General features: G+C 45.2%; 1 protein-coding gene across 2 annotated transcripts; it reads left to right on the forward strand.

Moving 5' to 3' along the window:
- The first annotated feature begins 2067 nt into the window (after positions 1-2067).
- Positions 2068-20267, forward strand: LOC129179597 (zinc finger protein 135). Of its 2 annotated transcripts, none has more exons than XM_054773029.1 (2): positions 2068-2316; positions 3769-20267. In XM_054773029.1, exon 2 carries the CDS (start codon positions 6685-6687, stop codon positions 8542-8544), a length of 1860 nt encoding a protein of 619 aa, XP_054629004.1. In that variant the 5' UTR covers positions 2068-2316; positions 3769-6684; the 3' UTR covers positions 8545-20267. Both variants share the same exon structure in this region, with proteins under 2 accessions (XP_054629004.1, XP_054629005.1).
- The last annotated feature ends 5866 nt before the right edge of the window (positions 20268-26133 follow it).

Below are 26133 nucleotides of genomic sequence, written 5' to 3' on the forward strand. Positions count from 1 at the left end.
GGATTTTTTTTTACATTTTCCAACAATTTCAACTTTCTTCTTGTAAATGCTTTTTCTGTAATTTTGACTTTATTCTCGTAACATTATAACTTTTTCAGCAACCTAATTTTCCAAAAATGACAACTTTATTTGTTGTTTTGTTTGGTTTTCATAACATTACAGTTTTTTATAACGTCTTTTTTTATTTTATATTTCAACTTCATGCCAATAAAATGACACTTTTTCTCATAATATTACGAGTTTATTCTCGTAAAATAGCAATTTTTTTTCGTTAAAATATGGCATTTTCTTCATGTTTTAGCTTTATTTTTCCAAAAATTACAATTGCTTTTTCCATTTCTGTTGGGGTTTTTTTTCCCAACGATTTCATTTTGTCTTGTGAAGTTTTTTTCCGTAATTTTGACTTTATTGCCTTAATATTTTGTCTTTATTCTCATTAGAACTTTTTCGTCAAACATCAAGTTTTCAAAAATGACACGTTTGCGTGTGCGGCGGACCACAAAGTGCAGCAGCAAGGTGAGTGGTGACAACTTTTAAACGTCTTTAGCAGGAGCAAACAGAAAGAGCTGGAGTCCGTAGCTTGCAGAACTCCAGGAAAAAGGGTGTACATACAAAAACAGGTTTGCAAAAGGCAGTACAGTGGGACCACCCAGCTGTAGAGACACAGAAACCTGAAAAGGCTTGTGTAGCGATGCCGTGAATGCTCTGATCAGCAGTAAGGAAGGAACTGGCGTCTCACAGCTGCCCAAACTCAGGTAAAAGTAGGAGGAAGGATAATTAACTGCCGGTGTGTCCAGTTGTCCCGGCTCCTGCTGCGCGCCCAGCTGTGAGAGAGAGAGAGAGGAAGAGAGAACGAGGCGCAGCAGCAGATGACGTCACAATCTTTTTTCTTTCATATTTCAACTTCATGCTGCTGAAGTGACGTTATTTTTTTAATTATGACGTTATTCTCATAAAATTACAACTTTTACTTGATAGATTAGAACTTCTTTCTCCTAACATTTGACTGTATTCTTTAAAGCTGATTTTTTGGTTGTTTGTTTTCTTGTCAAATTATATTTTTAAATGTGCCGCAAACAGTTGGTGGACAAATGGCCCCGGGTTAGAGTTTGTTCTTGCCTCTGTTGCCAAAATGCTCGCTAATGTGGAGTTTGGTTGTTTTTTTTTCCTCGAATTGCTATCGTTAGCAAGGGATAACCCGGGATTCAAAGAAATTAAACAGTAAACCTAATTGTTTGGTAAAGATTTAGCAAATTAATCACATGCAAATAAACAACCAAGTGTATGTTTTATGTGTCAGGTTAGCTGGTAATTTTTACTCTTTTGTGGTATGATTTTTTGCTGAAAATGTTTAATCTTTTAAAACGTTTTGAGGTCAAGGAACTACAATCATAGCGAATTTCCGCCAAGTAGGATTCCTTTGTTATAAACAGAATATTTTCTTTGTTTGAGCATAGAACACCTGTCTCCCACCTTCTAAATAGGTTTTTTGACATTATTAGAGCCCTCTAGACATGAAATGACAGCCCTACAGTCATCTTTAAACTCCTATTACCCAATATGATAGACATAGTAACAGAAAATAATACATTAATAAACATTAGCATTGGGAGATTTCCTTGTTTTGGTGGCTATTGTCTCATCAATGTAACATTACTGACGCCTGGTGGCCAGCGTGTTCTGTTCATATTGTGATTTTATTCTCTTAATAATGTCCTTCGTTCTTGAAAAATAACTTCTCTTTTTTCCATTTTTTAAAGTTAATTTGTTGATTAGAGTGCCAGAACTTGACCCTATTCAACTTTTGGACAATTTGTCACATTTGATGAGCTACTGAATTTGGCGATTTTATTAACTATAACCTATAATCATGAGCATGATGAGGGCATACATTTTTTAAAAAATATTTCACTCCGTGTGCAGTGAATCTCTACAAGCGTTAGATTTTTTCCGTTGAAATACTGAACTAATACTGAACTTCACACGCTTCCCCTACACCGCCGCCAGGTGGCAGCAGCGCAAGTTTATGGGCGACTTGGCCGAAAACCATCGAAGAAGAAGGCGGAAGTTAGCGACGCTTCGGTATTGTGGCGCAGTCGCTGGAGAAAGGCGGTAAGAGGAAAAAAAAGAAAAACACTGTCAAAATGTTGAAAGAGTTGGTGAAGGAGCGACTAATGGCGGCGGCTGAAGACATTTTCGCGATGTTTGAAAGAACGATAGCGTCGTACGAGGAGGAACTTTGTCAAACCAGAGAGGAGAAGGAGCGACATCGACGACAACTGGAGGCTGTTTACAGCGTTGTGTTGCACGTGAAAGGTGTGTTTAGTGTTCGCTAACCTACTTATAAAAGATGTAAGTAATATTGGTTGTGCTAAAAACAAATGCCTCTGCTTTGGGGCATGTATCATTTTTTGACATATATGACTGTAGGGGGTCACAGTCTGGAGATCGGGAAGACCTGGGTTGAATCTATGTGGAGTTTGCATGTTTTCCCCGTGTGTGTGGGGGGGTTTTCTCCGGGTACTCCGGCTTCCTCCCACATCCAAAAACATGCATGTTAGGTTAATTGGCTACTCTAAAGTGTCCATAGGTATGTATGTGCGTGTGAATGGTTGTTTGCCTATATGTGCCCTGCCATTGGCTGGCGACCAGTCCAGGGTGTACCCCGCCTGTCGCCCGAAGTCAGGCTCCATCTTACCCCCGCGACCCTAATGAGGAGAAAACGTATGGATGGATAACTGCAGGGGCGCCGCCAGGAATTTTAAGCCCCGTGGTGGAGGGAATCACAGTCGCCCTCTTTTTATTTTTGACCTGTTTTGAGGAATTGTCCAAACTGAGCTAATGTGCCGTGTTCATTTTGACAGCAGTTTTAAATTTTTTATTTAATGTATATTTGTATATACAGTAAAATGTGCAGTGTTCATTTTTACAATAGCTTTAAATTTTTAATTACATTTTTTATATCATATGTACAAATATTTGTATAACTGTATACATTTGTATATATCTATAATTTATATATTTTTTTCCCGAAAATAGATTTTTGTTGTAGTCATCTAAATCTCACAACGTTTTTAATCTAAACTAACTAACTAAAACATTTGCAGGAGCAACCATCACGCCTTAATGACAAGCGGCGACTCCACCCGGTGACAATCAACCTAAAGGAAATGCATTCAGTACAAATGCGCTAGCGCAATGCTAATTTACTTTCAAAACGGCGTGTCCGCGCTAGCAATTAGCATTAGTAATGATGATTTCAAACACCTCCAAATATGGTAATTAAAGCGATAACTGAAGTGCACATTCCACTTAAATAGCTGACAAATAAATATGCATAAAGTACTGACAGTGAAAAACATTTTAAGGCTCAACAATATACAAGACTGCACATCCAACATCTAAATGGCAGGGGACGCAATACTAACAAACATGGTTGGCACTACAGAGCATCGTCGCCACTTATAGGAGTATTAGTAGATGGCACCCTTAACCTTCCTTATTTCTAAGTCAGATATTTTAGTACTTGGAGCATAGAAACCTGTTTACAACCTTCTAAAAATAGTTTTTAACATTATTAGAACCCTCTAGACATGAAATCACACCCCAGTCATCACCTTTACACTCCCATTACCCAATATACTAGACATAATAAGAGAAAATAAGACATTTAAGACATAAATAACACTTGTACTCGTGTGCGCTGAGTGGTGGGAAATGTGGAAATGAGCACTGCTAATGTGTGTTTGTCTTGTTTGTATTCTGGAGATGCCAAGCAGCTGATTGACCATCAAGAAGAACGTCCCCCTCAACCACAGGGCGGGAGCGCCACTTTGAAGCAGGCAGATGCCCAGCCCCCCCACGTTAAAGAGGAAGAAGAGGAACGCTGGCTGGAGGAGGCTGATCCCACCAAGTCGCCACTGACTGTTGTCGCTGTGAAGACTGAAGCCCATGAAGACAAACCGCCTGAGTCGTCACGTTGGTTGTGTCCTTCAGACGTCCAGCCATTGATTGGTCGTCAAGAAGAACGTCCCACTCAGCAGGAGCCACAGTCCCCCCACGTTAAAGAGGAGGAGGAACTCTGGATCACTCAAGAAGGAGAGCGTCTTCTCGGGTTGGAGGAGGCTGATCTCACCAAGTTGCCACTGACTGTTGTCTGTCTCAAGACTGAAGACCATGAGGACAAACCACCTGAGTCCTCAAAGCTTCATCACAGTCCAAGTGAGGAGAACAGATGGGCGGAGCTTCCAAGCTGCAGCTCATCGCAACACATGTCAACAGAAGCTGATGGAGACCACCGTGGAGGATCACGAGCAGACAACCTCTTAGCTCCACTGTCAGATAGCGACAACGGGGACGACACTCAAGAACCTTTGAGCAGCGATCCAGACTGGGAAGGTGAAATGAGGACTCACACTGACCACAAACACTCGGGACACGCTAAAAAGAAGACACATGAAATACGTTTTACTTGCTCAGTTTGTGCTAAAGGTTTCTCTTATATGTGTGATTTGACTCGACACATGCGGACGCACACAGGAGAAAAACCTTACGGTTGTTCAGTTTGTGGCAACACATTTTCTCAGAGGTCCATTTTGAAAACGCACATGAAAATACACACGGGAGAAAAACCTTTCGGTTGCCCAATTTGCAGCGCTCGTTTCTTTCGAAAGTCGCACGTGGTGTTGCACATGCGGACGCACACGGGAGAAAAACCTTTTAGTTGTTTGGTTTGTGGCAGAAGATTTGCTCAGAGGTACATTTTAAAAACACACATGAGAACGCACACGGGAGAAAAACCCTTTAGTTGCTCACTCTGCGGCGAAAGATTTGCTCAAAAGGTGCAAATGGTTGCGCACACGAAAGTACACACAGGAGAAAAAAAACCTTTTAGTTGCTCAATTTGCGGGGCCGGATTCTTTCGAAAAGCGCATGCGGCGTCACACATGAGAACACACGCAGGAGAAAAAACTTCTTAGTTGCTCATTTTATGGCGAACGCTTTTTCTCGTGGGCGCAGGTTGAAAACACTGCAGTCAGGAGAAAAACCTTTTGGTGGCTCAGCATTTGCTCAAATGTTAACTTTTTGGCCACACACACACACACACGCACACACACACACGCACGGGAGAAAGACAATTTTAGCGCTCAATTTGTGCTAAAATATTCACTTGTGCAGATTTGACAGCACACATGCGGACACACAATGGAGAATTAACATTTTTGGGCACAATTTGTGCTAAAAGATTCAAGAAACATAAAAGATACCACAAACAAAGTTGCACAATCAAAACTCACTCAATAGTTAGTAGCCTCTATAATACCTGTTGAGGCAGATGGCCGCCCTACTCTGACTTCTTCTTGGGTTTGAGGTGTCATCCAGTTAGGGTTGGAGGTTGGAATCTCCCTAACCTAGGGGTCGGCAACCTTTAGCATGACCGTTTCCACCAATTTATAACCCACAGTAATGCTACATACAGTATATAGCAGGGGTGTCCAAATGTTTTCCACTGACAGGTCAGCTTTGAGATATACTGGAGGTGAAAAAGCCTATTTTCAGTGTCAGCTTCGCTCTTTGTTCTTTTCACCCCATTTTTGCTGCATCCATTGTAAACATTTCAGCTTTCTCATTAAATAATCTTTCTAGTTCACATAATATTGTAACTTTTTTCCCCAACCGAATTTTCCAAAAATGACAACTTTATTTTGTTTTGTCTCTCATAATATTATGACATTAAAAAAATCCAATTTCAATCCAATCATAATAAAGCATTTATTGCCATAACATTATGAATTTATTCTCGCAACATCCAAACTTTTTCCGTCAACAAACTTTCCAAAAGTTACGGCTTTATGTATACATTATATTATTATATTATTTTATATATTTATTTTGTTTGTTTTTTGCAATATTACGACTTAAAAAAACATATTTTTTCTACCCTCTCGAGGCAAATGTTGCAGATTTGTGACAACTAAATGCTAATCCCCTAATTAATCCACATTCATATTTTTTGATCCCTTTTTACTCAAAAGTACTACTGCAGACCTTCGTTGTGCATGAGCAACAAACAGTTTCCCCAATAGCTCACTAGATGGCGGGTTTTCTCACTTTCAACATGTCTTCTTGGGTTCACATGAAAGGATTTTCTAGACATCCATTTCATGTAGGTATTATTACCAATCACCTTTATTTTGAAACCAATACTGTATAAGATGAATCATGACAGTATAGAGATACAGTATATGCCAATTTGTAGATTTTTATCTCCTCTGGGTTTTCCCCTAGGGGCAGCTCTATTTCATTGTTGCAGCTTTGCAACGTTTGGCCGGACTAGTACCAATGGATGCCACATGCTTTGTCTTCTAGTTTACCTATATTTTGAGCAACAGTCTATACTATGGTTATTTTCCTATCACCAGTGTTTACTTATTGATTTGAGTTGTCATTGAGGGTGCATCCTATGGAAAATGAAATAATTTGGAGTGAAGTTACACACTATCAGAGGCAGATTTGATCAAACGTAATGGCATAATGTGATGTTCATTTGACTGTTCAGTGAGCAAAACTGATGTAGCCTAAATTCCATTGCACATATCGTATTAGTATATATCTTTGTTGGACTGGAAGCTTTTTTAGTCAACTAGCTTACAGCATACTCTGGTTGCAGGTTTGTGGTGCGTTATGGCAGGCCGACAGAGATCATATTCACTCAAGGAAGCCATTGAAATGGTTTGCCTTCCTGATGGTGCTTTATCTGAGACAGAATCCATTTCAGACGATGAAATTGGTGATCCAGATTTTGTTGAACCTGCTGAAGCATACGAGTCTGACTTCAGCCTTGATGATGATGAGACACTGGGAGCAATAGCAATACCTAATCCAAACACACTTGATGTTGAAATTCATAACGTACATGCAGACAATTACATTGAGGTCCCAGATGATGATGAACCTCAGCCCGGCCCAGCTCCAGTGAACAAAGTTTTTTCTTGGAGGCAGAGGAAACCCCCAGCAGCTGACATAGACCCTTCATTCCAAGGACCTGCATTCTCACCTCCACCAGATGAAATACCAAGTCCAAAGTGGTATTTTGATCAGTTCATGGATGAATCCGTGTTTGAACTTATTTCTGACCAATCAAACCTGTATGCAGTTATGAAGAATGGCCCAGAACTAAAAACAACCCCTTCTGAAATGGAGCAATTCATTGGTTTACACATATTGATGACAGTAGTACGTATGCCATCATACCGCATGTACTGGCAGACAACAACACGCTACAACCCAATTGCAACTGTCATGGGACGTAAGCGATTTGATAATCTGCGAACATACATCCATATGAACGACAATACCAATGTGAAGCAAAAGGGTGAGCCTGGATATGATCCATTGTTCAAGGTGCGACCAGTACTTGAGAAAGTCCGTGCAAACTGTTTGAAAGTTGAACCGGAAGAAAACAACTCCATTGATGAGCAGATGATCCCCTTCAAAGGAAAAATTGGAATGAAACAATATATTAAGAACAAGCCGAAAAAATGGGGAATCAAGGTCTTTACTCGTGCAGGTGTCACTGGACTAGTCTATGACTTTGAAGTATACACTGGAAAAGGGACCGTACCCAATGAGCGTGGACTTGGTGTTGCAGGTGAAGTTGTGCTTCGTCTTGTATCAGATGTTCCGAAAGGACTAAACTACAAGTGCTTCTTTGACAACTGGTTCACTTCACCTGAACTCATTGTGGAACTGAAGAAAATGGGAATTCTATCAGTTGCTACCATCAATCGAAACCGTCTACGTGGATGTACCCTCAAAAGTGACAAGGAACTTTCAAAGGCTGGGCGTGGTGCATATGAAGTGAAATATGAAATGACAAGTGGGATGGCAATCGTGAAGTGGTATGATAACAAGGCAGTGTTACTGGCATCATCCTTCATTGGCCCTGATCCTGTTGATAGATGCAGAAGGTGGTCAAAAGAGAAGAAGGAATATGTGGAAGTGGACAGACCCCACATTGTCAAGGTGTACAATAACAACATGGGAGGAGTTGACTTGGCAGACATGTTTGCTGCACTCTATCGCATTGAACTCCGCCCACGTCGTTGGTATCTGCGCATCTTGTACTATTTGATTGACCTATCACTGGTCAATGGTTGGCTCCTCTACCGCCGTCATCTCACCCAGAAGCAGGAGAAGAAGTATATGCCGCTTCTTGACTTCCGCGCTCAAGTTGCAGATGCCCTCATCAAGGTTGGCAAACGGGCTAACTTGAACAGTCGGAAAAGAGGACGACCGTCATCGGAAGAGGCTCCAGAATGCAGTCAAGCTGCCACATCTTCACCTCCAGGTCAGAGGATCATTGCGCCATCAGTTGAGGTCAGACTAGACCGATTCGATCATTTTCCCATCCATGCTGATAAACGTGGACGATGCAGAGTGTGCAAGAATGGCTACACACAAATGGCCTGTCTGAAGTGCAAAGTGCTTTTGTGCTTTACAAAGGACAAAAATTGTTTCTTGGACTACCACACGAAGAAGTGACCTTCAGACCTGGCCTTCTCAATTAGGATTTGAAACGTCGATATAGTATTATTGGTATTATATCTCAATATTGTTTGATGTAGGGGATGAAAAGTTATTGTTATTGTTCCTTATCTATACCAAGTTGTTTTTGTTGTTATTCTTCCACTGTAAAGTACTTTGAAAAAATTGTTTTGAAATGTTCTATGCAAATAAAGTTTTCATACCATATTAAGTTTTCGGCGTTAATTTACCACACCGGGCCAATGTTGTAAACCTGCAACATCTCAGAATACAATACATGTGAAGCTTTTGCTAAAAAAAAAAGTCTGAATTGTATACTACTACCCCATATGACAATTTTCCCCAAATATCAGAATTTTCCTGTTACAAGAACTTAATTTGAGCCTCAGAGGGTTAATATTTCAACTTTAGCTTTATGTTAAAATGACATTATTTTCCCTCAAAACATTACAACGTCATTCATGTAAAATTTACTTTTTCATGTTAGGTTACAATTTTTTTCTGTTCATATTTTGACTTTATTCTTGGAAAATTACTGCTGATTTTTTTCCCCCTTTCTTGTTAAATGCAATTTTTATTATATTTTAGAATGTGCTATGGGCCAATAAAAAAAAATAGCTACGGGCCACACTTTGGACCCCTCCGATGTTTCCTTATTGTCACGTTCCTTTCTGTCTTCCTGTTCCTCCTGGCGGAGTGACGAGCCACACCTGATGCCACCTGCAGTTGACCAGCGTTATGGTTTCTCAGCAGAAAACCCAGAATTGCACACCACAGATTGCAGACCCCTCCCCTAGCGACACACCAGATGGTTTGAAACAAATCTTACAATTCCATGAGCTTGTAGATGATAAAAGTGTTCCAGTTATGAATACAGTCCATAATAATAATAATATGCTACCAGAAGGCATGCAGAGGATGTTTCACCTTCAAACTAATGGATATGAACTAAGAGGCTATGCAAAAGCACAGGTAGGAATTACACTATGCAACACACTGCATACATTTAAAAACCTACTTAAAAACAATATTAGGAGTAAATATAAAGCTGAATTATAAACACCTTTGTGCACATAAACTGCTTACTGTGTGTAAAAGATATATGTTTAAATATTTAAGGTGAATGGATGAAAAAGAACAAAAGCTAACATAAGAAGGGCAGGCAAAACATGCTTCAGCCAACACATTTTCTGTCAAAGAAAATTATTTTTGTTTGTTTGTGTATATAATACGCATACGCAACAAAATGTTTGCCCCCTCCCTGATTTCTTGTGTTTTTTCATGTTTGTCACACTTAAATGTTTCAGATCATCAAACAAATTTAAATATTAATGACAACACAACAGAACACAAAATGCGGTTTTCAAATGAAACTTTTTGTCATTAAGGGAGAAAAAAAATCCAAAGCTACATTGTCCTGTGTGAAAAAGTGATTGCCCCCTAAACCTAATAAGTGGTTGGCCCCCCTGAGCAGCAACAACTGCAATCAAGCGTTTGTGATAACTTGCAATGAGTCTCTTACAGCGCTGGGGAGGAATGTTGGCCCACTCATCTTTGCAGAATTGTTGTCATTCAGCCACATTGGAGGGTTTTCCAGCATGAAGCACCTTTTTAAGGTCATGCCACAGCATCTCAATAGGATTCAGGTCAGGACTTGGACTAGGCCACTGCAAAGTCTTCAGCCATTCAGAGGTGGACTTGCTGGTGTGTTTTGGATCATTGTCCTGCTTCAGATCCCAAGTTGGCTTCAGTTTGAGGTCACCAACAGATGGCCGGATGTTCTCCTTCAGGATTTTTTGGTAGACAGCAGAATTCATGGTTCCATTTATCACAGCAAGTCTTCCAGGTCCTGAAGCAGCAAAACAGCCCCAGACCATCACACTACCACCACCATATTTTACTGTTGGTATGATGTTCTTTTTCTGAAATACGGTGTTACTTTTACGCCAGATGTAATGGGACACACACCTTCCAAAAAAGAGACAAGGACAACAGCAGCAACAACAACAATTGTGACAACAAGAACAGAACAACAGAAACATACAGAACTACATCAGCAAATAAATGTCTGTGACAACTATAAAGACGAACAAGGACATAAGGACAAAGGACAAAATAATATCAACAACCACGATGACAATACTGCATTGAAACAGTCACACATAATAGTAGTCATGAAATGATGAACTATGATAGTGATCACAATGACAATACTGCATTGAAACGGTCACACATAATTGTAGTAATGAAATGATTATCTATGATAGTGAACAGAATGATAATCACTGTAATGCACATCATTGTAAAAAAAACTATAGTCATACTGCTGATATCACCGTCGCTGTAATAAAACCAACAACATAATAACACCCTGGTTAACTCAGTGAGTAATGTGGGGAAGTACATATGTACTGTGAGTGTGCATATGTACAGGTATCTCTGTATGTGGGGAAGACTTCATATATATAAAAGTGCAAGAATGTGTGGGCGTGTAATTGTCACTGAGAGTGCATGAAAGGAAAGGGGCCGCCCTCCACCTCCCAGAGAGCCCCGCCCCAAATAGCCAGGCCGAGCCCCCACCGCCAGAAGGCCACCAGGCCCACAGGGGCAGGCAGCACAAACATCAGCGCCCCAAGAGCCAGCCCAGAGAGCCCCGGGAAGACCAGCAAGGGGCCGCAGAGAGGTAATCCCAGCCAAAGACAGGGCGCCGGCGGGCCGGAGGACAGCCAACCCCTGAGACCAGCGAGAGATCACACCCCAAAAAGGCAGACGAGTACCGGGGGCCACAAACCGGAAGCCCAGAGACACCCCCTCAACCGGAAAGAAGCCCGCCCACGCCGGGAGCGCCAATCCCCCCCCCACCGCTCCCCAGGGAGCGGAGCCCGGCCCGCCCCGGGCCAACCCCTGCCTGACCCCCGACACAGGGCCGCCCCGCCCAGGGATGCAGGAGGCACACCCTCCACCCACCCGGCGGAGGCACAGGTGGCAGAGATGTATCACCCAGCACCCGACCCCACGGAGCAAACCCCTGTATGCCCCCCCCCAAAAAAATAAATCACTAAAATAAATAAATAAATAAAAGTACACACCCACGCGCACACACATACACACTCCTACGCACACACACACACACACGCGCGCGGGCGCACACACACACAGTGGTCGACTGCCCGACACCCGGAAGCCTAGCCCTATCCCCCGTTGGTAACCCAAGGAGCAGCGGAGCCGGGGTCCCAGACATACAATCCAGAACCCAGGCGCGGACCGCCAGGGAGCAGGAAGACACCAGGCGACACCCTCCCAACGGTAGAACGTCGCCAGCAAGGCAGACAGAGGAGTCAGCGAGGAGGAAACCGGGAAAATGAGCAAGCGGGCGGGAAAACGGGCGAGCAGCCAGGCGAACCACCACACAGCGCCAACCGACACCCGCGGGGCAGCAAACCCCGGAGAGGGAGCGGGAGCACCGCACCCCAAGCCTCAGGGAGGCCAAGCACCAGAGCCGAGAAGGCGAGACCCACAGTAGACCAGCTGGCGGACCCCACCAGCCACCAGAAGCCAGACCAGCCACATGCCACCAAAGCCGACCCGCACCAAAGCACCACCCGTACACCGGAGCCCCACCCACGACAAGCCCGCAACAGACCGGGGAGGCGAGGACACAGACAGCGGCCCAGCAGAGCACAAAGAGCAGCGGCGGCAAACGCCCAAGCGCTCAGCAGAGCACAACCCCCCCAGCGGGCCCACAGTACCCGCAAGCATGACCAAGCCCCAACCCACCAGACGGTCCGGCTCCCCAGCAGCCACTGCAGCGCAGCAACCACAAGCCCCAGCGGCGGCACACGGGCCACCCGCAGCACCGGCACCGCCCCCCGGAGACAGCCGAACCTGCCCCAAGAGCGCAGAGGCGCCCGCGGAATGTGTCAGTCCAGGGGAAGCACCGCAAGTGCAAGTCCCGGCATCAACAGGCCCCAGAGGGCCACCCCAGTGAAAGGCAGGCGAACCAGACAAAGGCATCCCACAAGCCAGGCCACCCCGGGCGAGCCACCGCGACGGCCAGGTCCCCGGCCGCACCCCCGACCCTGCCGGGCAGGCGCAGCGGAACAGGCACAAGGCACCCCAATCCAGCCCGCCCCACCCGTGTATGTGATAAGGTGTGATTATGTCTATTATGCAATTAAAAAATAATAAATAAATAAAATAAAATATAAGAGGACAGCTATGAAGAGCTGGTCTCCCTGAGGGGTGTATCTGTGTGCGTGTATATGATAGGGGTGTATGTGGATGATAGCTAATGATGCAATTAAAATCGGGGGACAGCTGCCGCTTGGAGGGCCCCTCACCTGACCAGCCCCCCAAACCCTAAGTGTCTACTGTGTGATTAAAATTGGGGGGCAACAGGTCAGTGGTACAGCAGGGGCAAAGGAGCCCCACAAGGCAGCTCCCCTCCCCAACCCGACCGTAGGCCACCCCCCAAAGTCCTACATGTATGTGAGGTAGTGCAGTGGAACAGGAAAGACGGGGGCCCCATACCCCAACGCCGCCCAAACCGAGCAGGGGGGGACCAAGGACACATGACCGACCGGCCACCCACCACAGCCCAGGCTCGAGCGAGCCACAGACCGCAGGACACACCACAGGCCTTACCTGGCCAGCCAGGATGCCCAGTCCGGCCCACCCAACCCCCCAGAGGCGATACCCCCATCACCCCCCAACACCGGAGCCCCACCGGAGGTAGCGTCCACAGCGCCACCCCCAAACTGCCACACACCACGGACCAGCCACATGCTGCAAGGCAGATCCGACCGCCACCAGGACAGCAGGAACCGCGCCCACGCGCCCCCCGCATACCACCACGATCGGCAAGGGAGCAACACTATGGCAACCACAAGAGCACCGGACCCCACATAGAGCGGAGCACGGTCACACCCATGAAGCACGCAAGCCAGAGGCGCCAGGGAGGGACAGAGAAGCAAGCACCACACGACATGGCCTCGGAGCGACCGCCCGCCCGGCGCCCAAGGAGATGCCCCTGCCCGCCACGCCGCAGACCGTCCACCACTCCACCCCCATCCACCAACACGCCAAGGGAGAAACCCCGGAGGGAGGGAGACAACCGCCAGCCAGGAAGCAGAGACCAGCCAGACACCAGCAGGTAGCAGGGACCGCCCGCCAGCCCTCCGCCAGCCCCACCCCCAAGCCCCCAACCAAAGCCACCCCCGACTGCCCCACCCCGGAGCAAGCATCCCCCCGCCGATCCCGGCCAGCGCCACGCAGAAGAACACCACGCTGCCCGCCCCCATGCGCACCCACACGCCACCCGCCCGCGGCCCGCCACACCCCCCGCCTACCAAGCCACAGCGGCCCCCCACACCCCCCGCCTACCAAGCCACAGCGGCCCCATCCCTGACGGGAGAAAGCAAGGAATCCCCCCACCCCAGCACCACGCAGCCCCCACCCCGAGCCCAAACCGCACATCTGCGACCCCCACCTCCGCGCCCCCAGTCACCCGGGGGACAGCCACAGGCGCCGGAGGACAACAAGCAGCTCCCACCTGTCATACATACACCACACACATAAATCAGTAAAATTAAATTGAATTAAATTAAATTAATAAATTTTAAAAAAGGGGGCAACCCAACCCACCTCCCACCCAGGGGAGGTAGCTCCGCAGGGGCAGCTGGGCTCAAGCACCCACGTCTTCACCAGGGGGAGAGGCCGGCCCCCACACCGGACGACCCCACGCGGAAGCCGAGCAGGAGGGCCCAGGGCAGACCCTGCCCCACCCCCAGAGGCAAAGGAGGCGAGGGAGAGCCAGCGCCACCAGCCGCACACGGGCCCCCCCAGCAGCAGTAGGCGCCCGGCACCCGCAGGATGCAGCACCTTGCCCACCCACCACCCCGGAGGTCAACCAACGCCGCCCCCTGGACGCCCCCCCCGCCCCCGCCCCATCACCCAACCCGGACCCCTCCTCACCCCCACCCACCAGCCCCCCCAGGCAGGCAGCCCAGCAAAGAAGACTCAGGACACCAAGCCTGCCCCCGCCAGCCCCCGAGGCACCAGGGCCACCCGGCAACCAGGACCACACCCCAAGCCAGATGAACGAGACCCCCAGAGGCAGAGACAGACGCCCTCACCCCCCCGAGAGTCAGGTCAGGGAATTAATTATTGGTGCCCATATAGACTGAAATTCTGACATTTGTTCCTTAAATTCAGCAGACATTCTCTCCATAGCTATATGATCTAACAAAAGATTTTTGTAAGGAGCTATGTTCAGTTTCTTCCTTGAGAATGGTTTTCTTGGCGATGCTTAATGCAGTGATGAGAAGCTGTGTTTGGTTTGTTTCTACATCAATTGTGGAGAGATCGCCCGGCAGGCATAGTAAAGGGGAGGTAGGAATGGAGAACCCAAGTGCCAAAGATAGGTCCTCACACACTCTGTGCCAAAAATTGTTAATGGGAGCACAGGTCCACATGGAGTGTAAGTAGTCATCTATTCTATGGTCTGAGCAGAGTGTGTACAGATAGTAGAGTCAGTTAAGCCCATTCTAAACATTCTATGTCCTGTGTAGTGTACTCTATGAAGGATTTTAAACTGAATCAGCTGTAGGTTGGGATTATTGATTAACCGGGAAGCATTGAGACATATTTGCTTCCAGAATTCAGGGTCACAGCTTGTAGATAAATCTGAGTTCCATTTGGAGATTGGTACTCCGATTGTGTTGTCATTTTTTGAAAGTAGAACATATAATTTAGATAATTTTTTAGGGGCAGATATTTTAAAAAATTGTTCAATAGTGGTATTGCTTTCCCATGATATAGTCCTGAAACTTGCTTTAATTATAGATTTAATTTGTATGTATTCAAGAAATTTGTTATGATTTATTCCATACTGTGTAACAAGGTCGTTAAATGAGATAAAGTTGTTTCCTATAATTATATTTTTCATACAACTTATTCCTTTTTCGTGCCATGTTGGGAAATTTAATGGTTTCTTTTTAAGCAAGATGTCAGGATTATTCCAGACGGGAGTGTATTGGCAAGGAGTGAGCGAGAATTTAGTTATTTTTAGAAATTCCCACCAAGCTGTCAGAGTGGTGCTTATATTTATATTTTTAAAACAATTGTTTTTCCGGAGGATTTGGCTAATGAAGGGCAGGTTACAAATTGGGATTTCGTGGCTAAGTGATTGTTGTATGTCTAGCCATAAATAATCCAATGGGTTCGGTTTGATCCATTTTAAGATATACTGTAACCTGTTTGCAAGGAAGTAGTTGGAGAAGTTTGGGAGTTCTAAGCCCCCATATTCTTTAGATTTTTGTAACGTTTTGAGACTTATTCGTGCTGGCTTATTTTTCCAAAGAAATGTATTTATATATGAATCTAATGACTTCAACCAGATTAGTAGTAGTAGTACTAGTAGTACTTTATTAATCCCACAGCAGGGAAATTCATCTGTTACAGCAGCTAGCAAGATACACAAGTATGTACACAAGTAAAGAATGCATAGTCATAGACAATGCATGCAATGTATAGACATAGTGAAATACAAAATGGTTCAGGTGGTTCAGCCTGATAGCGGTCGGTATGAAGGACCTGCGGAACCTCTCCTTACACCGTGGGTGTAACAGTCTGCTGCTGAAGGAGCTGCCCAGGGAAACAACAGTGTCATGTAGCGGGTGAGAGGTGTTGTCCATGATGGATGTCAGCTTAGCCAACATCCTTCTCTCCCCCACTTCCTCCACGGAGTCCAAAGGACCGTCCAGGACAGAGCTCGCTCTCCTGATCAGTCTATTTATCCTGCTCCTGTCCCTGTCCGTGCTGCCCCCTCTCTAGCAGCCCACAGCGTAGAAGATGGCTGAGGCCACCACAGAGTCATAGAAGGTCCGTAAGAGAGTCCTGCACACACCAAAGGACCTCAGTCTCCTCAGCAGGTGGAGGCGACTCTGGCCCTTCTTGTAGAGGGCGTGGGTGTTGACGGACCAGTCCAGTTTGTTGGTAAGGTGAACACCCAGGAATTTGTAGCTGTCTACCAATTCTATGTCCGCTCCCTGGATGTTCACCGGTGTGAAGTGGGATGTTTTCCTCTGGAAGTTAATGATCATCTCCTTTGTCTTGCTGGTGTTGAGTTGTAGCTGGTTAAGCTCACTCCAGCTGACAAAGTCCCTGATGACCGTCCTGTATTCCAGATCATACAGGACGGTCCGAAACACAACCAACGATGGCTGTGTCATCGGAGAACTTCTGGATGTGACACTGTGGGGAGTTGTGTGTGAAGTCCGAGGTGTAGAGGGTGAAGAGGAAAGGGGAGAGCACCGTACCCTGAGGGGCACCTGTGCTGCAGAGTACCATGTCAGACACACAGTGACGGAGCCTCACATACTGTGGTCTGTTGGTGAGGTAGTCTATAATCCATGCAGTCAGTTGTTGGTCTACTCCCACACTCTCCATCTTCACTCTGAGCAGTGACGGCTGGATGGTGTTAAAGGCACTGGAGAAGTCAAAAAACATGACCCTCACAGCGCTCCCGCTGTCCTCCAGGTGTAGCAGTGATCTGTGCAGCAGGTAGATCACTGCGTCGTCTACTCCGATCCTAGGCCGGTAAGCAAACTGCAGCGGGTCCAGCTGAGTGCCCACCAGGGGTCGCAGGTGCTGCAGGATAATCCTCTCCATGGTCTTCATCAGGTGAGAGGTCAAGGCAACAGGGCTGAAGTGGTTAGGCTCCTTGGGACGTGGTTTCTTTGGTATCGGGACCACACAGGAGGTCTTCCACACGGCCGGGACTTTCTCCAGGCTCAGGCTGAGATTGAACAAGTGCCTTAACACTCCACAGAGCTGGTCAGCACAGATGGTATTATAGATGGTTTGGTGGGGATCATGGAAAATAGATAATTAACCTTTGGTAAAATCATCATTTTCACGGTGGATACTCTGCCTGTAAGTGAGATGGGTAAGGTTCTCCAACGTGCAAGATCATCCTCTATTGACTTCAATAGTGGAGTATAATTCAAGCGGATCAGGTCTGACAGGTTGGAGGAAATGTTAATACCCAAATACTTAATGTTCCCTGAACACAGTGGTATAGAGGGGGTGCTCTAGAAACCAAAGTTAATGGGCAGTCCTGTGGATTTAGACCAGTTAATGGAGTAATCTGAGAAGGTCATATAATTGTTAATGAGTGAGATAGATTCGTGAAGTGAAGAATGTGAATTATCTAGGAAGAGTAATACGTCATCAGCATAAAGGCTTATCTTATGATGAACATTTGTGGTGTGGATCCCTTTAATATTTATATGTTGTCGAATTGCAGCTGCAAGAGGTTCGATAAAGATAGCAAATAGTGAGCGAGAGAGTGGACACGCTTGCCTAGTACCTCTTTGTAAAGTAAATTCTGGAGAGATGTGATTGTTGGTCTGAACAGAGGCCTTCGGGGTGTTATATAGTATTTTAATCCATGTTCTAAATGAATCTCCAAAGCCACATTTTTGTAGTGTTGCAAAGAGAAATTCCCAGTTTACTCTGTCAAATGCTTTTTCAGCATCTAATGAGACAATTGTGGTTTCTAAATTATGGATGATAGAGTAATCAATCAGATTGATTAGACGGCGTACGTTGCTAGTTGAGTTTCTCCCCTTAATAAATCCTGATTGATCAGGGTGTATTATATGAGGGGTAACTTTTTCCAGCCTTTGCATATTATTTTAAGATCTGCATTAATCAGTGAAATTGGACGATAACTGGAAGGTAGTGTTGGGTCCTTATCCGGTTTCAGCAGGAGACTGATTGTAGCCGAGTTCATGTTTGGAGGCAAGCATGAACTGTCTTTGATTTCCAAAACCATTCTAAGAAATATTGGGGCTAGTAATGACCAGAATGTTTTATAAAACTCGGCAGGGAAACCGTCAGGTCTTGGTGGTTTCTTATTCGGCAACCGGTGTAGAGCGTTATGGAGTTCTATTAATGAAATGGGTACATCTAAGTTTGTCACCTGTTCGTCATTTAATTTTGGTAATTCTATGGTGTTGAGAAATGTTTCGATATCTGGGAGAGATGGTTTAATCTGAGGTGTATATAGATTTTTATAAACGCACCTAAAGACGGAATTAATTTCCACCGGGAGGTGAGTGATATGACCTACTGAGTTTCTAATGGAGGAGATAGAGCTTTTTTCTTTATGACTTTTAGTCGGTTAGCTAAGTATTTTCCGTGTTTATTGCCATCCTCAAACTTTTCCAAACGTAGTCTCTGCAGTTGGAACTGAATTTTCTTGTCAGTAATTTCTTTTAAGTCTAGTTTCAGTTTTCTTAGGTTACTTAGGATATGCTCATCTTGTGAGTCAGCATGAGCTGCTTCGAGGATTTGGATTTTTTTCTCCAACTCTGATTCTAGTATTCTCTCTTTCTTTTTCTTATATGTTGAATATGAAATGGTTTTTCCACGCATTACTGCTTTTGCTGCCTCCCACAGAATACTAGCCGAGACACCGGGTCGGTCATTGAAGTCTAAAAACATTGTCCACTCTCTTTCAAAGTATTTTAGGAAGTCTGAGTCTTTTAGTAATGATGTATTTAATCTCCAACATCTAGTAGGAGCGCTCATAGTTTGGTGAGTGAGGAAAAGAGAGACTGGGGCGTGGTCACTAATGGTGATAGGGTGTATGTGAATGTTTGAAATGTCTGATATGATTGAGTTGCTTGTCAAAAAGTAGTCAATACGAGAGTAGGTGTGGTGCACTGGTGAGAAATAAGTATATTCCCTGTGAGTAGGGTGATAAGAGCGCCAAGCATCACAAAGACCAAAATCATTCATGTATTTCTTCAGGATCAATGTTGATTGAGACTCACGATGTCTCCCAGCTGGGCTAGATCTGTCCACTTCTGGGTTAAATACTAAGTTGAGGTCCCCTCCCAAGATCATACTTGTATCCAAATGTGCCGAGAGAGAAGAAAAGAAGGCATGAAAGAAGGAGGGGTCGTCAACATTCGGACCATATATGTTGGCAATGCAGAAATGTACATTATCAACAGATATGTTCATTTATATATATATATCTCCCTTCTGTGTCTGTAATAGTGTTGTGGAGTGTAAAATTCACCCTCCTGTTAATTAAAATAGCTACCCCTCTCTGTTTGGAGGTGTAACTTGCTAAATATGTGTGTGGGAACTGTGGTGAGTGAAGTGTATGGACAGCTGACTTGGACATGTGAGTCTCTTGTAATAAGACAATGTCTGCTTGGGTGTTCTTCAAATGATTACAAATTTTTTGTCTTTTTTCTATCGACCCAACTCCCCTGACATTCCAAGTGACAAACTGCAGTGAGTTCATCCTAGACTAGCTTTTGGTGATGTGTGTGTAAACAAGATCAAATGTGAAGTATGTGTACCTGGAAGTAAAAATCATGGGAATATATACAGTACATTTAAATGTATGCTTTATTTGTACATAGGCAAAGTGTTACATAGTAATCCTGAATGAACTAAGCCAACTAAAGTGAGGATGTGATGTGGGTTTATGCATAAGTGAGATGAGCGTGCTTGTGAGTAGTTGTGATATCCATATCAATAGTAGAATATGATGTGTATGTGTAGGAGAATGCGTGCACGTGTGTGTATTTGTGTGAGTAGCTTGAATTTGGTTGGGTTTGGACTTTGAGGGTGTATGATGTCACTGTGAAGAGATGCTGATGAAGGAGACAGCTGGCAGACAAGAGGATATGTGACAATATGAGGGGGGGAGAAGGAGGGGAAAACGTGAGACTGAGGGAGGAATAGGAGAGGAAGAAAGAAAGAGAAGAAGAAAAAAAAAGGAGAAAAAAAAAGAAAGGCTGTGCATACATACAGTGGGATCGAGAGAGAAAAAACGGGGGGGGGTAAAGTGGGTGCAGACAGTAACATGCAAATGCTACAAGTGTGCGCGCTGCGAGATAGAATGAAAAGTTACCTGGTTGAGATAGATCATTAGTTACCATATCAATACGGTCGAGGTAAAGTTGTCCATTGACGAAGAGTTTATCCACCGTGATAACAGCTCAGCATCCCTTGTCAATGAACTTCCTCCAAACAGGGAACAGGCGTCGGCGCCTGTCGAGGATTTCTCGGGGGAATTGATCGTTGACGCTTCAGCTCCCGGCCTCGGCCCTTCACCTGTTCCTTCTGCTTAAAATGTTCGAATTTCGCCACGATGGGTCTCGGCTTACGGTTCTCTGGCTTCTTGGCTCCCAAGTGGTGAACGCGGTGAAAAGTGATGTTTTGGATGGCGTCCGCTGGGAGTTTGAGCTGTTGCGCCATGAAGGCCCTCACCGATTCTTCCGGGTACTCCTCAGATTTTTCGGGAATTCCCGCGAAGACCAGATTGTCCCTCATGCTCCGGGCCTGGAGGTCTAAGATCGTCTCCTTCATGGTCTTATTTTCTTGGACGAGTTGTGAAACTCCGTCGGTGAGGGACTTCACCGAGTCGCGGAGGGCTGCGTTCTCCCTGACCAAGGAGACGATCTGGTTTTGGCTGAATTCCAGAGATTCACGGATGGCCTGGAATTCTTTGTGAAGCACTTCGACGAGAGCGAGGCGGCCATCCAAGCAAATCAGCCTCTTATCGATGGACTCAAGGATGTCTCTGATGTCAGTGCCTGGCGGCGATATTTCTCCAGGTGAGTCCTCTGGGCGGCTGCGCTTGGGGTTTGGTGTCTTGGGTGATTTTTCCATAACTATGCGTTCGAAGCACCCGTCGATGTACTCCTCTAGATCTTCCAGTTTTTGGCTTGGTTAGGCGTTTAAGGTGTTTAATATGCTGGTTTTATGTCGAGATACTTTGCTGATGTTTTAGTAGTTGATTGTTTGTCTTTTTTTTTTCAGAGCGCTTTGTTCCGCTTGTCAGTATTCCGTGCGTCACACACACTCTCGCGAGATTACAGCATCACGTCACCCATGCCAACTATTTCAACTTTCTTGTTGTACATTTTCTTCTCGTAATAAAGCATTTATTGCCATAACATTATGAATTTATTCTCTCGACATCCAAACATTTTCCGTCAACAAATGTTCCAAAAATTACGGCTTTATTTATACATTATATTATTATATTATTTTATATATTTATTTTGTTTGTTTTTCACAATATTACAACTTTCTTTAATACACTAAGTCCCCAACTAACGAACGCAATTGGTTCCAGACGACCGTTCTTATGTCGAATTGTTCTTAAGTAGGGGAAAAGGTAATATTACCAATGATATAGGTACTACATGTACGTGTATACATATACAGTATATGTGTATGTATGTAAATATGAGTTTGGATGCAGTAGTAATATTAAACCAGGATAATTAATGAAGAAAACAATAATAAAAGTGATATAATAATACGTAATGATAAATGTTATTTACCTTTGAAGAGGAGTTAGTTAGACTCTTCTAAAAGAGGTAGTGTTCTGTGGGTGGTGTAGAATTAAGCAGGCCTATTAACTCTTCATAAACTTTAATCACACGCTCTGTCCGGGTTGTATGATACAGCTAACAATGTAGCTTTCTCTCCCCTCCCCTCCTCCTCCTCTTGTTCTACCGCTGTTGGTCCCATTAGCAGAGTCACAGTGCCCTCTGCTGGTCAAGCATGTAGCAGTATAAATATGGACTTATAAGGTGTTGTGTTTGCATATGTATATATATTTGTACTGTTACATGTTGACCAGTGGAGGGCACTGTGGGACTGCGAACGGGACCAAGAAAGCGTGAGTAAGTGTGAAAGAGAAGAAGGAAGGGTTTTGAGTTGTACATGCAAATCGGCAGAGCTTTTGAGTAAAGTTAGGAAGAACTGCTAGGCTTGTTTATTCGACACCACCCACAGAACAAATTGCCGACGAGGATGAGTGCTTCAGTACCGTGCCCACCGGCTTTTCTTCCACATGTGGGTGAGCCGCCTATTCCTTTTGAAACATGGAAGAAGCTGTTTAGCAATTACATGCTAGTCATCAATGCTACGGGAGACGCATGGCCAGATGGTAGAAGGCGTGCTGTATTGCTACACTGCCTAGGCACGGAAGGACAACGCCTTTTCTACACCTTACCAGATCAAGGAGATACTACCGAAGCAGCAATGGCCGCATTAGAAAAACATTTTGTGCCGAAAGTCAACGTTGTGGCCTGCAGACACACTTTCAGACAACGTGTTCAGCGCATAGATGAAACAGCGACACAGTACGTGGCTGCACTGAGGACACTGGCAGCACCATGTGGATTTGGAACGATGGAAGGAGAGATGATAAGAGATCAGCTAATCTCCAATGCACATCTCAGTGCTGTAAGGGACAAATTTCTGCCAGAAGATGATCTGACAAGGCGCTGACTATCGCAACTCAAGTCGAGGCTGCCGTCAAGAATGCTACGTTGCTCACAGCTAACAGACACATCCCCACAGCGCCAGTACAGGCAGTCGGATCGTCCCGCTCCGCTTTTCAAAGGAAAAGATGCACATTCCCTACCAAGCCTACTGCATATGACCATCAAGAGCATGCTACAAATTCTAACAAACGGCTACGCAAGTGCTTCAGGTGCGGCTCCAACAAACACTTGGCTAATGACAGAAACTGCCCTGCTGCTACAGTACAGTGCAATAAATGTGGAAAAAAAGGACACTTCACTAAGGTATGCAAATCAAGTGCAAGATCTGTAAATCAAATACAAGAAGTAGTGGTGCCCGAGTTAGCAGTACTAGCAGTGTGTTGATGATGGTAAACTGGCAGCGTCAGCATTTGATAAACTCACCTGTACAGTAAATGTGGAGGCACCTAAAGGAAATGCACATTCACTTGAGCTAATGGTAGACACTGGGGCTTCTGTGTCCATTTTGCCTGAGTCCATATACGAGAAGTACTTTGACAACTGCACACTTGATGAACCTACAGTCAAGTTGGTCACTTATGCCAGGGGTCACATACCTGTCCTTGGTTGTCTACAAGCAGAAACTACCATTCCTGAACAAGGCAAAATCGTACCGACAACTTTCTACATAGTAAAGGCTGGATCACCTTTACTTGGCTTGGATCTGATTAAAGGCCTCCAGATCAGCATTATAGGAGGCAAAGTAACCTACAGTAAAGAAGGTGATACCATGAAACCTGCTTGTGAAGCACATGGGGCAGTGCACAATGTCGACTCTGTTCCTGTCCAGTCACTTGGATGCGTCAAAGGCTTCATTCACAAAGTACAAGTTAACAATGCAGTGAAACCGGTACGCCAAACGTTAAGACGTCTGCCACTAAGTATACCGAAAGAGGTTTCTGCAGAACTAAACCGTCTACTCCAAGCAGGCATCATCGAAAGGGTTCTGAATGGGTGAGTCCTCTCATCGTGGGAAGGAAACACAAAGGAGGACTGCGCCTATGTGTTGACCTCCGTGAACCAAACAAAAGTGTCACTTGAGACTGCTACCCACTTCCTCATATGGAGGACCTGTTTGCAGAACTGGCTGGTGCTACACATTATAGCCAAATAGACTTGAGCTCAGCTTACCACCAGTTACCGTTGCATCCAGAAAGCCGCAAGCTAACTGCTTTCATAACACATGATGGCTTGTTCCAGTTTACACGAGTTCCCTTTGGCCTTGCATCTGCACCATCTGCTTTCCAAAAAATGATGCAGACCATCCTGAAAGACTTACTAGGAGTCCAGAATTACCTGGATGACATCATAGTCTACGGAGCTTCAAAGGAGGACCACGATCAGCGTCTACAAGCTGTCCTCAAGTGCTTAAGTGATGCACGACTACAAATCAACTTCAGCAAAAGCTCATTTGGCCAGAGCCACATTACCTTCCTGGGCCATGTCATTTCCAAAGAAGGCTTACGCCGTACCACGGAACACCTTACTGCCATCGCTGAAGCACCTGCACCGAAAGACATGCCAGCACTTCGTTCATGTTTATTCCTAACTATGCTACGCTGGTTGAACCCCTGCGACAATTACTCAGAACTAGCCCACAAGCTGAACTTCACTGGAATGATTCTACAAATGAAAGCTTCACCAAACTGAAACAAATACTACTGGATAGTCCTGCACTTGCTGTGTATGATCCTGGGCTGCCTACAGTCATTACAACAGACGCTTCTGATTACGGCTTAGGACGTGTCCTAACACAGATTCACTCTGACAATGCTGAGCGCATTGTGGCTTTTGCTTCACGCACACTAGCACCTGCTGAAAGGAAATACTCCACCACAGAAAAAGAGACCCTTGCATGTGTGTGGGCGGTCGAGAGATGGAGAACTTACGTCTGGGGACGCAGATTCACACTCCGAACTGATCATCTGGACCTGACTACGCTTCTTAACACAAAAGGTATGAGCAGAGCAGGAATGAGGATTGCAAGATGGTCAGCTGGGTTGATGTGTTTCCAATAGGATATAGCGTACCGTCCCGGGAACCAAAATGTCCTGGCAGATTGCCTCTCACGTGTTCCCCTACAGAACATTTCATTGACTGAACCTGAACAGGACTTGCTTGTTGAGATAGCTGACATATCAGCGAAAAAACAGGCAGTTCTACTATGCAATGAAATTCTTATTCTGTTCATTCTCCCAAGAAAAGAAAGAAAACACAAGAAAAAGAATAAGAACATAAGAAACATAAATACCAATAAATTAAGCAACAACAACAGAAGAGACATTAATACAGATAAATAATACAAATAAATAAATAAATAAAGTGCTATGAGTGTGTGCGTGTGTTGCGTGTGGCGTGTGTGAGTGCTTCGTTGAGAAGCCTGATGGCCTGTGGGTAAAAGCTGTTTGCCAGCCTTGTGGTCCTGGACTTCAAACTCCTGTAGCGTCTGCCTGACGGTAGGAGTGTGAATAATGAGTGTTGTGGATGTGTGCTGTCCTTGATGAGGTTGTGTGTTCTTCGTAGGACTCTAGTTTTATAAATGTCTTGCAGTGAGGGGAGGGCTGCCCCAACAATGTTCTGTGAGGTCTTGATCACCCGCTGGAGTCCCTTCCTATCACGTGTTGTACAGTTACCGTACCAAACAGTGATGGAGGCGGTAAGGACACTTTCCATAGTGCATCTGTAGAGGCAACTAAGGATTTTAGTGGACATGCCAAATTTCCTCAGTCTTCTCAGGAAGTACAGTCTCCTTTGAGACTTCTTCATAATTTGTTGGGTGTTGTGAGACCAGGTGAGGTCCTCGCTGATGTGTGTGCCAAGGAACTTGAAGGTTTTCACCCTCTCCACCTCAGTCTCATCAATAAACAGGGGTCTATGCGGCTCCTTTTCCCTTGTTCTTTGGTCGATGATCATCTCTTTAGTCTTATCTGTATTGAGAAGGAGATTGTTATCACGACACCAAGCTATGAGGTCCGCCACCTCTCTTCTGTATGATGTTTCAACACCACCAGTGATCAGTCCGATGACTGTAGTGTCATCCGCAAATTTAATGATGCTGGTGTTGTTCTGGGAGGCCACGCAATCGTAGGTGAAGAGCGTGTAGAGGAGCGGACTCAGCACACACCCCTGTGGCGTCCCAGTGCTCACAATTCTTGAGCTGGATGTGCGATTGTGGACTCTGACTGACTGGGGCCTGCCTGTGAGAAAGTTAAACACC

Source organism: Dunckerocampus dactyliophorus, chromosome 4, assembly GCF_027744805.1.
Source record: "Dunckerocampus dactyliophorus isolate RoL2022-P2 chromosome 4, RoL_Ddac_1.1, whole genome shotgun sequence".
NCBI lineage: Eukaryota > Metazoa > Chordata > Actinopteri > Syngnathiformes > Syngnathidae > Dunckerocampus > Dunckerocampus dactyliophorus.